At 47.7% G+C, this 14,714-nt stretch overlaps 1 protein-coding gene across 1 annotated transcript in view; it reads right to left on the bottom strand.

Annotated features, from left to right (window-relative positions):
• Positions 1-2,078: 2,078 nt before the first annotated feature.
• syndig1 (synapse differentiation inducing 1) overlaps positions 2,079-14,714 on the bottom strand; it is a 14,417-nt gene continuing 1,781 nt past the window's right edge. The window contains exons 2-4 of the mRNA XM_084376340.1: positions 13,959-14,657; positions 11,902-12,039; positions 2,079-3,479 (exon numbers count right to left, since the gene is read on the bottom strand). Coding sequence (XP_084232466.1) covers positions 3,321-3,479; positions 11,902-12,039; positions 13,959-14,543 — 882 coding nt within the window. The 5' untranslated portion in view covers positions 14,544-14,657 and the 3' untranslated portion in view covers positions 2,079-3,320. The remainder of the gene's footprint in view (positions 3,480-11,901; positions 12,040-13,958; positions 14,658-14,714) is intronic.

The raw sequence follows: 14,714 nt of genomic DNA, 5'->3' as shown, positions 1-14,714 counted from the left end.
TTCACCTAGCCTGCGTTGTGAATTAGCTCATTTCAGTTAGCAGCTAGCAGCTTGTTTCTGATTTCTGGTAATTACCGTTTGATACAAAGAGAATCTGTTGATGTCTGACTTAATCAATCTCGTTGGTCAAAATCAAAGATAATCTTGTATTCACACCAAATGTTTTATTTAATTTCATTTATGTTTTGTTTTTTTGTGGTGGAATCACATCCAGAGTCAGTTTAAACTGTTTTTGTGTGAAAGTGAAAAGGTCGTGTGGAGGACTGAAGGACTTCATGGACGAACAGAGGAGAAGAGAAGACTGGAGGAAAATAACCAGATTCTCTATTCAGTTTACTGTTTAGTGCCGTTTGCTGCTAACGTTAGCAGGTGCTAACTAGCACTGCTTCAGTTCACTGTCATTAACTTTGATTAAACAGGGAAACATCCTCTTCCTGCTCCACACGTCTCTTCAGTTCCTGTTCGACCTCCACTGACGATCTTGTCATCATTGTTTGTTTTTAGCAGTTAACTAATCATAGAGGACTCTGTGACGACGTTTCAGCTGAAACAATATTCAAATATTACCAGAGACCAAACCTTTCATCCTATTATATGTTTTTTAATGATTTTTCATTTTCTATAACATTTGTAATTCCTCCTCGTACCACTAGAGGGAGCTCATGTACCACCGTTTGAGTTTCAGCTGAATAAACATGAATTATCCCACTTTAGTTACTAGTTACTTTACAGATTACTTGCTGCATCCGAGCCAAAGTAGCTCATTTAAATTAGTTTATTTTATCATCAATCAGATTAAAAAAAGTGATTTATGATCATCAGAACCAATAATCAGTCGACAGTCTAAGAATGCAGAATTTTACTTTTACTTCTATGTCTGATACTTAAGTACATTTAATATCAAATACTTTAAGACTTTTAGACACTTTGTACGACCACACTGAATCACATCAACATGTTTTTAAACGTTTTTTCTCATTGGTTGTTAAAGTGCTCAGAGAGTAGGGCGACAACATGTATTGGTTGGTCTGGAGTCAGAGAGAACCTGATTGGCTGCTCACATAGCTTGCTTAGTTAGCTTAGCATCAGGCTGTTTGTGGAAACGTGAGCGCGGTCCGTGAGGGGGCGGAGTTTCATCCAGCCTTCTGTCAGAGCTCCGCCCTGTAAACATTAAGCCTGTCAGACCCGGATCAAACATCACCTGATCAGCTGATCACCTCCTGTGGAGCGGTGGCAGTGTTTGTTTTGATTACCCTGGCGTCTCGGACGGGTGGGGTTGATGTTACTCTCTGATAGTGATCAGACCTGAAGCTCTCAGTGAAACCTGCAAATGTCTTCTGTTTGGTTTTACAGCCCGACAATCAAAAGTTAATAAGTTAATAAGTGACTCAGTCGGTAAATGAACACGACGCAGACGTAGACGTGGACGTAGACGTGGACACTGACGCAGACGTGGACGTAGGTTTGGTCGTGATATTGGTGGGGACATGTCCCCAGCGTCCCTACACAATCCTACGTCCATGAATGAATATGCCATTAAATCACATCACAAAATGAATGAAAGCATTAATTAATTTATAATCATGACATAAGTTGATTATTTATGTTTTAATTTGCTTCTGTATTCATTTTATTTTGTATTAATTTTCCATATTTATTTAATTTACTATAAAAGTTTCCTTTTTATTTATTAATTTTTAAATTTCATTCGACATCTTTGCCTTACTTTTTTCCCACTTACTTGTTTATTTCTGTATTTTCTGATATTTGTTCAAACATTTAAACTGCTTGGTTATGTTAATGAGGTGTCTGTTGATCAAACTGTGATCAGTGTTTCAGCTGATCGATATCTGGGTGCATAGATACATTTTATAAAACAATAAATGGCTTCATGTATTTTTGGCGCATTTAACAACATATTCATTTATTTCTCGAGTCGTTTTCTTTCTTTACATATTTCTGATCGTCTGTAGACTTGATGATGTCAGACAGCAGGAAGTGACGATCGTCTCTGCAGGTCCATTTAAATACAAATGCACTGAACTGTGTCTGAAGGAAACAATCAGACTGATGGAGGATTAAAGTGTAAACGTGTTTTTATGGTCACATCATCTCTGAAGATGATCTGCAGGTGTTTTCTGAGCCGGTCCGACAGTGAATCAGGCTTATGATAAAAACCTGCACAGAAACACAGAAACTGGAGCAGAAAGAATAAATCGACAAAGAAAGAAACAGTTCAACAGTTTCCCTCCGATCAGAGAAACATCACAAACAATCTTCACGTCCTGAAACACAAACTGTGACGGGTCAGTCCAGAACCACTGATCCAGAACAGTTACCTCTTTGTGCCACATCCTTTTCTGTTTTCCAGCTTTGTCAGCATTATTTTCTTTATGAATCATGTAAGTTGGTGAAATATGAAAAATCTACAACAAAACATGTCACCGTGACAAACGACTGGAGGAAGTTCAGCGTTAAATAAAGTTTAAAAGAAAAGAAAAGAAAAGAAAAGCAGTAAATCTCATGAAGCTGAATCCAGCCAGTGTTTGGCTCCATCAACAAAATAACTGCAGATTTAATTTCTTTTGAACAAAACTGAACTACGGAAGCCCTGAAGGCCCAGTGGAGGGTGTTTATTCTGGTGATCCAGTTTCTGAGTCTGATCCAGATGATTTCCTCTCCTGTGTTTCTGACCTGAGAACTGGTGGAAATCTTCATTAAGTTTTTTTAAAGGAAAGTTTTACTGCAAAACACTTTTTCCACCAGATGGAGAGAGAAAGATTCAGATCAGTGTCAGAAACGTTTCTCTCTTGGCCCTCAGGGCTTCCGTACCTCATCGACAGGTTCACGTTTATAAACCAAATAACACAATTTAAAACAATGATTTTTAATTTGATTTGATTTTGTCCCCTAATTAATCCAAAAAATGTTGTAATTAATGACAAAGAGTCAAACTGGAAACGTCCTTTACACTGACTGATCCGCTCAGAGACGGCAGAACAAACTGCTGGAGCTTCTTTGTCTCATCGTCTTAAAAATTCCCACAATTCCTCTCGGAGATCCTGCGTTCTGATTGGTTTAAGGTTTCAGGTTCTAGTCTGACAAAACTCCAGAACCACCTGACAAACAGCCGATCTCGTCAACGAGTGACGTCGCCGAGTAAAAACCTCTCGGTTTGTTTCGGTAAACCGACGTCCTCCTCCGTCTCATCGCTGCGGCCGACCTGCCGAGCAAACGCTCACCTGAGAGCCGAACTCCAGGTGAACATCCCGAACACATTCCCAGTGTCTGATGGGTAATTTCCCTCCCTGGCGACGGGGCTACCAGTGATGGTTCTTGGAGAGGTAGGCGATGAGCGCCACGGCCACGCCCACATAGATACCTGTCCCGATGGTGATTGACAGCACCGCCAGGAAGAGAGCCCGCCTCGAACTGGAGCTCGCCAGGTGGAAGTCTCCTTTAGACACAGCCTTGTTGGTCTGAGAGGAAGGAAACAAAGACGGGAGGAGGAAGGAAACAAAGACAGGTGGAGGAAGGAAACAAAGACGGGAGAAGGAAACAAAGACGGGAGGAGGAGGGAAACAAAGACGGGAGGAGGAAGGAAACAAAGACAAGAAGAGGAAGGAAACAAAGACGGGAGGAGGAAGGAAACAAAGACAGGAGGAGGAAGGAAACAAAGACGAGAGGAGGAAGGAAACAAAGACAGGAGGAGGAAGGAAAAAAGAGGAAGGAAACAAAGACGGAAGGAAGATGGAAACAAAGACGGGAGAAGGAAGGAAACAAGGACGAGAGGAAGAAGGAAACAAAGACGGGAGGAGGAAGGAAACAAAGATGGGAGGATGAAGGAAACAAAGACGGGAGGAGGAAGAAAACAAAGACGAGAGGAAGAAGGAAACAAAGACGGGAGGAGGAAGGAAACAAAGATGGGAGGACGAAGGAAACAAAGACGGGAGGAGGAAGAAAACAAAGACAGGAGACGAGAGGAAGAAGGAAACAAAACCGGGAGGAGGGAGGAAACAAAGATGGGAGGAGGAAGGAAACAAAGATGAGAGGAGGAAGGAAATAAAGACGGGAGGAGGAAGGAAACAGACAGGTGGAGGAAGGAAACAAAGACGAGAGGAGGAAGGAAACAGACAGGTGGAGGAAGGAAACAAAGACGGGAGGAGGAAGGAAACAAAGACAGGAGGAGGAAGGAAACAGACAGGTAGAGGAAGGAAACAGACGGGATGAGGAAGGAAACAGACAGGTGGAGGAAGGAAACAAAGACGGGAGGAGGAAGGAAACAAAGACAGGAGGAGGAAGGAAACAGACGGATGAGGAAGGAAACGGACGGGATGAGGAAGGAAACAAAAACGGGAGGAGGAAGGAAACAAAGACGGGAGAAGGAAGGAAACAAAGACGAGAGGAAGAAGGAAACAAAACCGGGAGGAGGAAGGAAACAAAGACGGGAGGAGGAAGGAAATAAAGACGGGAGGAGGAAGGAAACAAAGACAGGAGGAGGAAGGAAACAGACAGGTGGAGGAAGGAAACAAAGACGGGAGGAGGAAGGAAACAAAGACAGGAGGAGGAAGGAAACAGACAGGTGGAGGAAGGAAACAGACGGGAGGAGGAAGGAAACAAAGATGGGAGGAGGAAGGAAACAAAGACGGGGAGGAAGGAAATAGACAGGTGGAGGAAGGAAACAAAGACGGGAGGAGGAAGGAAACAAAGATGGGAGGAGGAAGGAAACAAAGACGGGGAGGAAGGAAACAGACAGGTGGAGGAAGGAAATAAAGATGGGGAGGAAGGAAACAGACAGGTGGAGGAAGGAAATAAAGACGGGAGGAGGAAGGAAGCAAAGACGGGAGGAGGAAGGGAACAAAGACAGGAAGAGGAAGGAAACAGACAGGTGGAGGAAGGAAATAAAGACAGGAGGAGGAAGGAAACAGACACGTGGAGGAAGGAAACAAAGACAGGAGGAGGAAGTTAGCAACAAATATAAAGTATAGGCTGTGTGAGGCATTCAGGCACCATCAGGAGAATGGGAAAACAGAAAGAACTCAGATTATTCAATGACGGGCGCTCGTCCTGCGAGCTGCATTAGCTTTGTGTGCTGTTAGTTGTGTATTTGCTTCATTAACAAGTGAAACAAGATACAAACACACTGAAGCTCCTTTAAATCCACCGGTTTCTATGGTGATGGAGGCTCTGCAGCCATCTTGCTGTCAGTTTTTGCACATCTTCTGTGAGTTATCGTCACGTTCAGACGCTCCAGCATGTAAAAAGGTAAAGTATCGTTGGCTTTGACAGTTGTGTTTCTGGGTTACACCTCGCTTTTCCGAAACCCCGCTGTTCCGAAAATAGACTTCCATTCAACGCAATGGCGTGGTTTCCCATTTTTTCAAAAGACCCCGCTATTCCGAAAAGGCTATTGTGGTACCCCTGACCCTAACCCCTGACCCTAACCCCTGACCCTAACCATATTGGGAAGTAATTGGAAGTCGAAAGTCGGATTCGGAACAGCGGTGTGTCGGGATGGAGGTGTTTCGCAATGGAGGTGTTTCGGAACGTCAGGCTGTTCCCGTGTTTCTGACCCAGCTGCTCCTCATAATTACAATTTCAATAATATGACACACATCCAACAGCTAAATGCTAACATTAGCATGCTAACAGGTTATCAGTCACAATGCTAATGCAGGTATAATGTTTACCATGTTCACCATCCTAGATTAGCGTGTTAGCTTGTGAACTTTACCTCTAACTTTAGCTGTGGCTGATGGGAAATAGTTTTGTGCTTGTTTTCGTGAGATTATTGGGTCACACAACAGGTGTGTGTGTGTCTGTCCTCTGTTATTGATCGTTATCTCCTCTGTTGTCATGACGACTGCAGCTGGATCCTCCCGCCTCTCTGCGTTCAGCAGATTCCTCCACTCATGATCAAACCAACAACACAAACTGGAGAACAAAAAGAGGAAAGGAGAACGTCAGATCAGATTCTGAAGTTGATCATTTGATTTGATGGTTCTTCAGACTGGTTTGGGTTTGATTGTAGATCTGGACCTGTCCTTCAGCCGGGTCTTATCAGTGTGTTTGTGTGTGTGGTGGAGGCTGAGAGGACAGACACACAGCACAAGAAGAAGAAACAAGATTATAAAGCAGAGCAGAGCATCACAGGACACGTCCGTCAGTCTGCTCTTTAATCAGTTTGTAATAAAGCTGATGTGATCAGGAAGCAAAACATCCTGTTTAGTTTCAGACCTCAGGCTGCAGCCGGACCTGCTGGCTCTGACGGGTTCTGTTTCAAGGACGATGGTCGGTAACGTCATTATTCCTCTAGTGCATCGTCCAATCTTACAGTCTGAATCACAGTGGACGGAAATAATCCTGACAGACTCTCACAGAAGATATTAAAGGAACAGTTCACCGAAAAAGTGAAGTCCACTCATCTTCTCCTCCCTCCATGAGTCCAGTCATCTTCTCCTCCCTCCAAGAGTCCAGTCATCTTCTCCTCCCTCCATGAGTCCAGTCATCTTCTCCTCCCTCCATGAGTCCAGTCATCTTCTCCTCCCTCCAAGAGTCCAGTCATCTTCTCCTCCCTCCATGAGTCCAGTCATCTTCTCCTCCCTCCAAGAGTCCAGTCATCTTCTCCTCCCTCCATGAGTCCAGTCATCTTCTCCTCCCTCCATGAGTCCAGTCATCTTCTCCTCCCTCCATGAGTCCAGTCATCTTCTCCTCCGTCCAAGAGTCCAGTCATCTTCTCCTCCCTCCATGAGTCCAGTCATCTTCTCCTCCCTCCATGAGTCCAGTCATCTTCTCCTCCCTCCATGAGTCCAGTCAGTAAAAACAGTAAAACAGAGTTGCAGCGTTCTGCTGAACACCTGAAGCAGCTGGAGATGATTGAAACATCAGATGTCTCCATGCAGCTCGTCTGCTGTGATCACAGAGATCACAACCTGATCTGAGGAGACTGATCTGTCGTCTGCACCAGCCTGTGGACGATGTGTTGAAGCTGTTGAAGCTGCTGGACTGTGGATTTCTTTGAGAAGGACTCGGGTCGGACCAAACAATGTGACTTCATGCATGTTCTCGAGCGCCTCGTTGTTTCTCTAACAGAGAGCAACAGCAGCTAATGTCATCTTAGAAACAGACGACCGGCTTCAACACAACACAGAAGCTCCACGGAGAAACTGAATACAACTATGAATTATGAATATTATTTCAAATAAGAGACAGTTTCCTGTAATTTACATGAAAAATCAGATCTGCACCAAACATCTTTCAACCAAAGTTCATGTTTAGAAGTTTTCTACTTGATAACTTTGTCGGATTCAGAATTTATCAGACGGATCAGAAACAGAGAAGTCGTTAAAGTCCAGCGATGATAGAAAACTGTCTCATGAGATCATCTCCACTGGATTCAGTATAATCTGTAGTCCAGACGGTTCAGCTCGTTAGTCGTCTGCTCCTCTGTGATTGGCTGACGTGCAGAGTGTGTGTGGACAGCAGATGAATCAGATCAGAACAGAACTCTCAGGTGAGTCTCAGTCTCTTAACAAGCTCAATTAGATGCGTAAACGTGATTAACCAGCTCGCTGGCAGGAAGCAGCTGCTGTAATCACCGCTTCACTTCCAGTAAGATTTAATTATACCCTCAGACCAATCAGAGGTCACATCGCTGACCTCAGCCAACCAGAGCCAGCAGGGGCGGGGCCTCCTGAGACCTGTGATTGGTCCAGTTGAGGACAATGAACGCTCGCACACTTCCTGCTGGACAAAGAACGACGTCCTGCGAGCAGAGAGTTACATAAAGAGCTCAGAGTGTGTGTGTGTGTGTGTGTGTGTGTGTGTGTGTGTGTGTGTGCGTGTTTGTGTGTGTGTGTGTGTGTGTGTGTGTGTGCGTGTTTGTGTGTGTGTGTGTGTGTGTGCGTGCGTGCGTGTGTGTGTGTGTGTAGACTGGACCCGATCAGATTATCCACACTGGCTTAACAGAAACAGATTGTCTCAGTCTGCCGGCGGCGCCACAGTTTACTGTCAGGAACATGAACGAGTCCTGATGATTAAATATTTCTGCATTGAAACGTCTAAAAACAACTCGACCTTTGTTCTTCGTGTCGTTCAGTTGTGTTCACATATCATCACAAATGTTTCCAACAAAGTTCAAACAGAGAATCCTTCAGTGTCGCCGAGGTGACGTTTCATCTGGTCGTCTGTCGCTGTAACTTCAGGAGAGTCAGAGAGGAAGGAAGTCTGAGAACGAGACCAAAGCATCAACACATCAGAGAGTTGAGGCGAACGGTTACGTTCATGAAGTAAAGTCCACTTCCCCTCCAGCTCCAGTCAGCAGTCAACAGAACAGAACAGAACCTGGATCACCTCCGGATCACTGCTGCAGTCAGGCTGATCAACAGGAGTGAAGATAAATCACCTTTTTAATCCAAGTTACAAAGTAATCTCTGAGCTCTGCTCCCGTCAGTAAACGGCTCCGGATCAGAACCTGATGAGACTCCTGGTATTTGCGTTGATAGAGAGCCCCCTTGTGGCAGAAGTTACATATTGTACGTTCAAGTCCAGAGAAGTTTCTCTGCAGTAAAACGAAGCTCAGCAGCAGTTTTTATAACAATGAATTGTTTTCAGTTATTTTCTTGAATAAAGAAACTTAAAGTGGTTTCAGCTTCTACAGTCATGATGAAGATAACAGCTCCTCCTTCACTGTCAGTAACAAAATGAGGAGGAGCTGTGAGATTAAATAATAATAATAATAATAATAATAATAATAATTGTTGGAGGCACTTGGGGAGAAGTTTGCAGCTGATGTCACCTGTTGTGTTTTATGTTGACGGTTTAAGATGCTTGTGTTGGTCTGAAGTCTGGAGGAGGTGAACTATTCCTTTAACATGACTGACCTCCTCCTCTCCTGCTCCTCTCCTCCTCCTCTCCTCCTCCTCCTGCTGCTCCTCTTTCTCCTCCTCCTTTCCTGCTCCTCCTCCTGCTCCTCTTCCTCCTCCTCCTGCTCCTCCTCCTCTTCTTCTTCCTTCTCCTCCTCCTCCTCCTCCTCTCTTCCTCCTCCTCCTCCTCCTCTCCTTCTCCTCCTCTTCCTCCTCCTCCTCCTCTCCTGCTCCTCTTCCTCCTTCTCCTCCTCCTGCTCCTCTTCCTCCTCCTCTCTTCCTCCTCCTCCTGCTCCTCTCCTCCTCCTCCTCCTCCTCCTCTTCCTCCTTCTCCTTCTCCTGCTCCTCCTCTCCTGCTCCTCTCCTCCTCCTCCTCCTCCTCCTCTCCTGCTCCTCTTCCTCCTTCTCCTTCTCCTGCTCCTCCTCTCCTGCTCCTCTTCCTCCTCCTCCTCCTCCTCCTCTCTTCCTCCTCCTCTCTTCCTCCTCCTCCTCCTCCTCTCCTGCTCCTCTTCCTCCTCCTCCTCTCCTCCTCTCTTCCTCCTCCTCTCTTCCTCCTCCTCCTCCTCCTCTCCTGCTCCTCTTCCTCCTTCTCCTTCTCCTGCTCCTCCTCTCCTGCTCCTCCTCCTCCTCCTCTCTTCCTCCTCCTCCTCCTCCTCCAGATCTTTCTGTTGTGATGGATATCAGTGTGGGAAGCGTTGCCACTGGCAACCAGCCCTTTTTTCTTTTGGAGCTGTAGGTGTGGAGTTGCCATGGAAACTGCATCCACAACACATACAGCAGATCAGTTACCACGACAACCAGACAACTGTATGATAAAAACCTCTCAGGGGACGAAACAGAAGTCCATTTAATATTTGAGCATTTTAAGTCTTCATGTTTCCAAAACAGCACGAGCAGCTGATCGGTCGTTGACCTGAACGTGACGTCAGCAGCAACTTATTGATTATCATCATTTCATGTATGAGCTCTTTTATAAATTCACGGGAAGGAACCGCTACCTTCATGGACACCTGAACAGACAGACAGGCAGACAGGCAGACAGACAGGCAGGCAGGCAGACAGACAGGCAGACAGACAGGCAGACAGGCAGACAGGCAGACAGACAGACAGGCAGACAGGCAGACAGACAGGCAGGCAGACAGACAGGCAGACAGGCAGACAGACAGACAGGCAGACAGGCAGACAGACAGGCAGGCAGGCAGACAGGCAGACAGACAGGCAGGCAGGCAGGCAGGCAGACAGGCAGGCAGACAGACAGGCAGACAGGCAGACAGGCAGACAGACAGACAGGCAGACAGGCAGACAGGCAGGCAGGCAGACAGACAGGCAGACAGACAGGCAGACAGACAGACAGGCAGACAGGCAGACAGGCAGGCAGGCAGGCAGGCAGACAGGCAGACAGACAGGCAGGCAGGCAGGCAGACAGGCAGGCAGGCAGACAGGCAGACAGGCAGACAGGCAGACAGACAGACAGGCAGACAGGCAGACAGGCAGGCAGGCAGACAGACAGGCAGGCAGACAGGCAGACAGACAGACAGGCAGACAGGCAGACAGACAGGCAGGCAGACAGACAGGCAGACAGGCAGACAGACAGACAGGCAGACAGGCAGACAGACAGGCAGGCAGGCAGACAGGCAGACAGACAGGCAGGCAGGCAGGCAGGCAGACAGGCAGGCAGACAGACAGGCAGACAGGCAGACAGGCAGACAGACAGACAGGCAGACAGGCAGACAGGCAGGCAGGCAGACAGACAGGCAGACAGACAGGCAGACAGACAGACAGGCAGACAGGCAGACAGGCAGGCAGGCAGGCAGGCAGACAGGCAGACAGACAGGCAGGCAGGCAGGCAGACAGGCAGGCAGGCAGACAGGCAGACAGGCAGACAGGCAGACAGACAGACAGGCAGACAGGCAGACAGACAGGCAGGCAGACAGACAGGCAGACAGGCAGACAGACAGACAGGCAGACAGGCAGACAGACAGGCAGGCAGGCAGACAGGCAGACAGACAGGCAGGCAGGCAGGCAGGCAGACAGGCAGGCAGACAGACAGGCAGACAGGCAGACAGGCAGACAGACAGACAGGCAGACAGGCAGACAGGCAGGCAGGCAGACAGACAGGCAGACAGACAGGCAGACAGACAGACAGGCAGACAGGCAGACAGGCAGGCAGGCAGGCAGGCAGACAGGCAGACAGACAGGCAGGCAGGCAGGCAGACAGGCAGGCAGGCAGACAGGCAGACAGGCAGACAGGCAGACAGACAGACAGGCAGACAGGCAGACAGGCAGGCAGGCAGACAGACAGGCAGGCAGACAGGCAGACAGACAGACAGGCAGACAGGCAGACAGGCAGACAGGCAGGCAGGCAGACAGGCAGACAGACAGGCAGGCAGACAGGCAGGCAGACAGACAGGCAGACAAACAGACAGGCAGACAGGCAGACAGACAGACAGACAGACAGACAGGCAGACAGACAGGCAGGCAGGCAGGCAGACAGACAGACAGACAGACAGACAGGCAGACAGGCAGACAGGCAGACAGGGTGTCGTCCTGCTGCAGCTGACTGCAGATCAGTTATATAAGGTGTATTGTGTCAGTGTGTGTAGGAGCAGCTGAAACAGGAAGAGAAGAAGAAACTGCAGCAGCAGAACACACACACACACACACACACACACACACACACACACACACACACACACACTCTCTCTCTCTCTACATCAGAAGTACGACTGCTGGTACTTGTACTTGTACTTCTATGATACAACTACTGCAAAGGACAATGTGGGATCGTTTCTTCAATCACAGAAGCAGCCGACGTCGGCCAAATGTCTGAGCTTTCCTGAATGCACCACAATGCTCTCCAACAGGTATTACACCTGTTGACCTGAACTCAGTGGTCACAGCTAAATAATCAGTAAGTATAACTCAGTTCACATCATTTCAAAGAATCAGGACTCTGCCCCAGCTTCAGGTGTGTCAGCTCAGGTGTGTCAGCTCAGGTGTGGTGCTGACTCAGGACAGTGTGTGGGCGTGGCCTCACCTCGTGCGACAGGTAGAAGGCGGCGATGCCGAGCGGCCAGAAGCAGCAGAGCATGGAGAAGACACTGAGGCCCAGGTGATCTCTGGGAGGCATCAACAGGAAGGTGTCCTCACTCTCTGACTCGCTGGAGTAATCACTCTGATCACACACACACACACACACACACACACACACACACAGAGACACACACACACACACACACACACACACAGTGTTACTGACATCTTTTCAGGTAAATATGATGTTTACAGATTTTTCTGAGCACATGAAGATGAAATGTTCACTTTGTGTGAACTGTTCCTTTAACTCTGAATCTAACGGGTCGTAACGTCTCATCATGACACCTCCCTGTAAAAGTCCTCTGTTACAAGAGCAACTGATTGATTGTTGATTGATCCCTCATCAATCATCCCCCCCCCCAGTGAGTCCGAGTGGATTATGGGTCGTGGCTCTGTGAGCGACACACTTGGCCGTCTAACAGCCAATCGCTTTACAGACGATTAGCTGAACGCTGTGATTTAGAGAGTCCAGCTTTAATCTGCTGTGGCTCTAATACCAGAGAGGATTACTGAGGAGGCCCGGACCTGCTGCTGTTCCAGAACCGCTGATAGCATCACAGCCAGGGCGGACGCACACGGATCATTCTGGACTGACAGGTTCCCCGCTGACCTTTTCACAATAAGAGCGTGTTTTCTGGATGTTCTCTGCAGTAACTGAACAGAAATGAATGTGTTGGCATGTTTTTATGGTTGAGGAGTTAAATATTCAAACCAAAATAAGCTGATTATAAAACTCACTTTTAACCCTCAGAGAACATTTTTTATGGCTCCTGTGTTTCTTTAGTGTTCCTGACCTGTCAGCTTCAGCTGTCACATCACCTGGTTCAGCCTGAAGTTTCAGTCCGACTCATTTAAAGTCTCAGAACGGATGAATTTTACAGAATGTTTAAAAAACGTCAGTCAGACAGTGTTTTGTTTTTCTCCTCTGAGCTCAGACACAAGTTTTTTATCTTAAAAAGATGAACTTGGATGTTTCAGACTTCTGTAGGAACTTGTGTCTCCAGCTGAGCTCATAAACTAGTTTATTATCATATTATCGTCAGTGTTACTGACATGTAGACGAGTCCAAACGGGTCAGAGGAAGCAGAAGGTTATTAAATCAGAACAGAGAATTATATATATGTATATATATATATATATATATATATATATATAATATGATCAACAAACGTAGCGCAGATACAACCAGAGGAAGAAACTACAACTAACACTGCTGCAGAACGTGATGATGTCATCATGTTCACTACGGAGGCCCTGAAGGTCCAAACAAGACGTGTGTGATACCACCGAGCAGCCCGGAAACTTGACGATCATTTTAAATCATATGGAGGGGGTCAGAGGATCAACAGTTTAGACATTAGAATGAAAGAAATATTTTCTTTGTCCTGATCTTTGTGTGTGGACGCGTCAGAGGACAGCGCAGCAGGAAGTGATGAATTATTAATCAATTCATTTGTGTTTATATATAAATGATTTCGAGCTCTAACAACACGGAGCGCGCAGACGTTTAAAAAGTCGTCCGTCAAAATGAAAACACGTCACACAAAACTTCTCTGTGAGTCACTGAGCGACCTGCAGACAGACGATGATGTTGTTTTCTACCCTCAGTATCTGCTGTGATCAATATCAACACGATTGATCGGTGATCAGTTTGTGATCTCGGGACTTCTGGAGACGAGGGTTACACCAGACGAGCCGTACGATGTTTTTAGTTTTTGTCTTGTGTTTCTGTCTCCGGTCGGGCTGACGATGGAGGTCAAGGTCTTTGTGTTTCAGACGTTTGAGGTCACAGCAGCATCTAGTGGATGTTTGAGGAACTGCAGCTGAACGCGTTGCTGCTGTTTAACATTTCACTGAACACCTGCAGAGGGCGCTGTTTTATATCGCTTTGTATACGGTGCATGTTATTTGACCTCCCCAGCATGTTGGACTGGTGATCAATATCTGCTGATCACAATCAATCAGTAATCAATAATCAATACAATACAAGCTCGTCACCTCAAGCTCCTGGAAGTCGTCGTCGTCGTCGATGTCGTACGACAGCGTGTGAATCTTCGCCTCCTCTCCAGAAAAGTCCAGAAACTGCCCGTCAGTGAACAGCAGCGCCTCCTTGGTGGACGAGGCGGCCGCAGCTGAGGAGGAGGCGTCGGGGCCGAGCCCCTCGATGAAGGTGGTCTCACAGCAGTCTCCTCCCCCCGCCTCCCCCCACGACCGCAGGACGCTCTCCGGACACAGGAGGAGGCCGGGGGGAGGCCTGAGACGGGGGTCCGACACCGCCTGGTGGGGGAGGAGAGCGCTGGGGTTCAGGAGCTGAGGAGGACCTTCACCTCCTCCTCCTCCTGTGCTGCTCCTCTCATGCTGAGGGGGGGCGTTCACCACCACGTGACCCTGATACTGAGGAGCTGAGTACACCAACAGCAGCGCCTCCCGAGGCTCCGCCCCCAACCGGTGAGTGTTGATGAGGCCATTTTGTCTGCAAGCGTCTCCCCCTCCCCCCCCTCCCCCTCCTCTTGGCGAGGCTCTCCCCAGTCTGGAGGAGGTTTCAGCCTCTTCTCCTCGGCTCTCCTCCTCTCCTCCCTCCATCCTTACTCAGAGCTCCAATGGTCGCTCCTCCTTCTCCTCCTCCTCCTCCTCCTCCTCAGAGGGTCTCTCAGAGGGGTCAGAGGTCAGGGGTCAGACATCGCAGGCTGAACTCTCCTGAGACACAGAAACAGGAAACAGAGAGAAACTGTTTAGACACGTTGCTATGGTTGC

The sequence above is a fragment of the Pagrus pagrus genome (assembly GCF_965226575.1).
Source record: "Pagrus pagrus genome assembly, chromosome: 15".
NCBI lineage: Eukaryota > Metazoa > Chordata > Actinopteri > Spariformes > Sparidae > Pagrus > Pagrus pagrus.
Note: the sequence above shows the minus strand (reverse complement) of the source record. Positions and strands in the feature narration are given on the sequence as shown.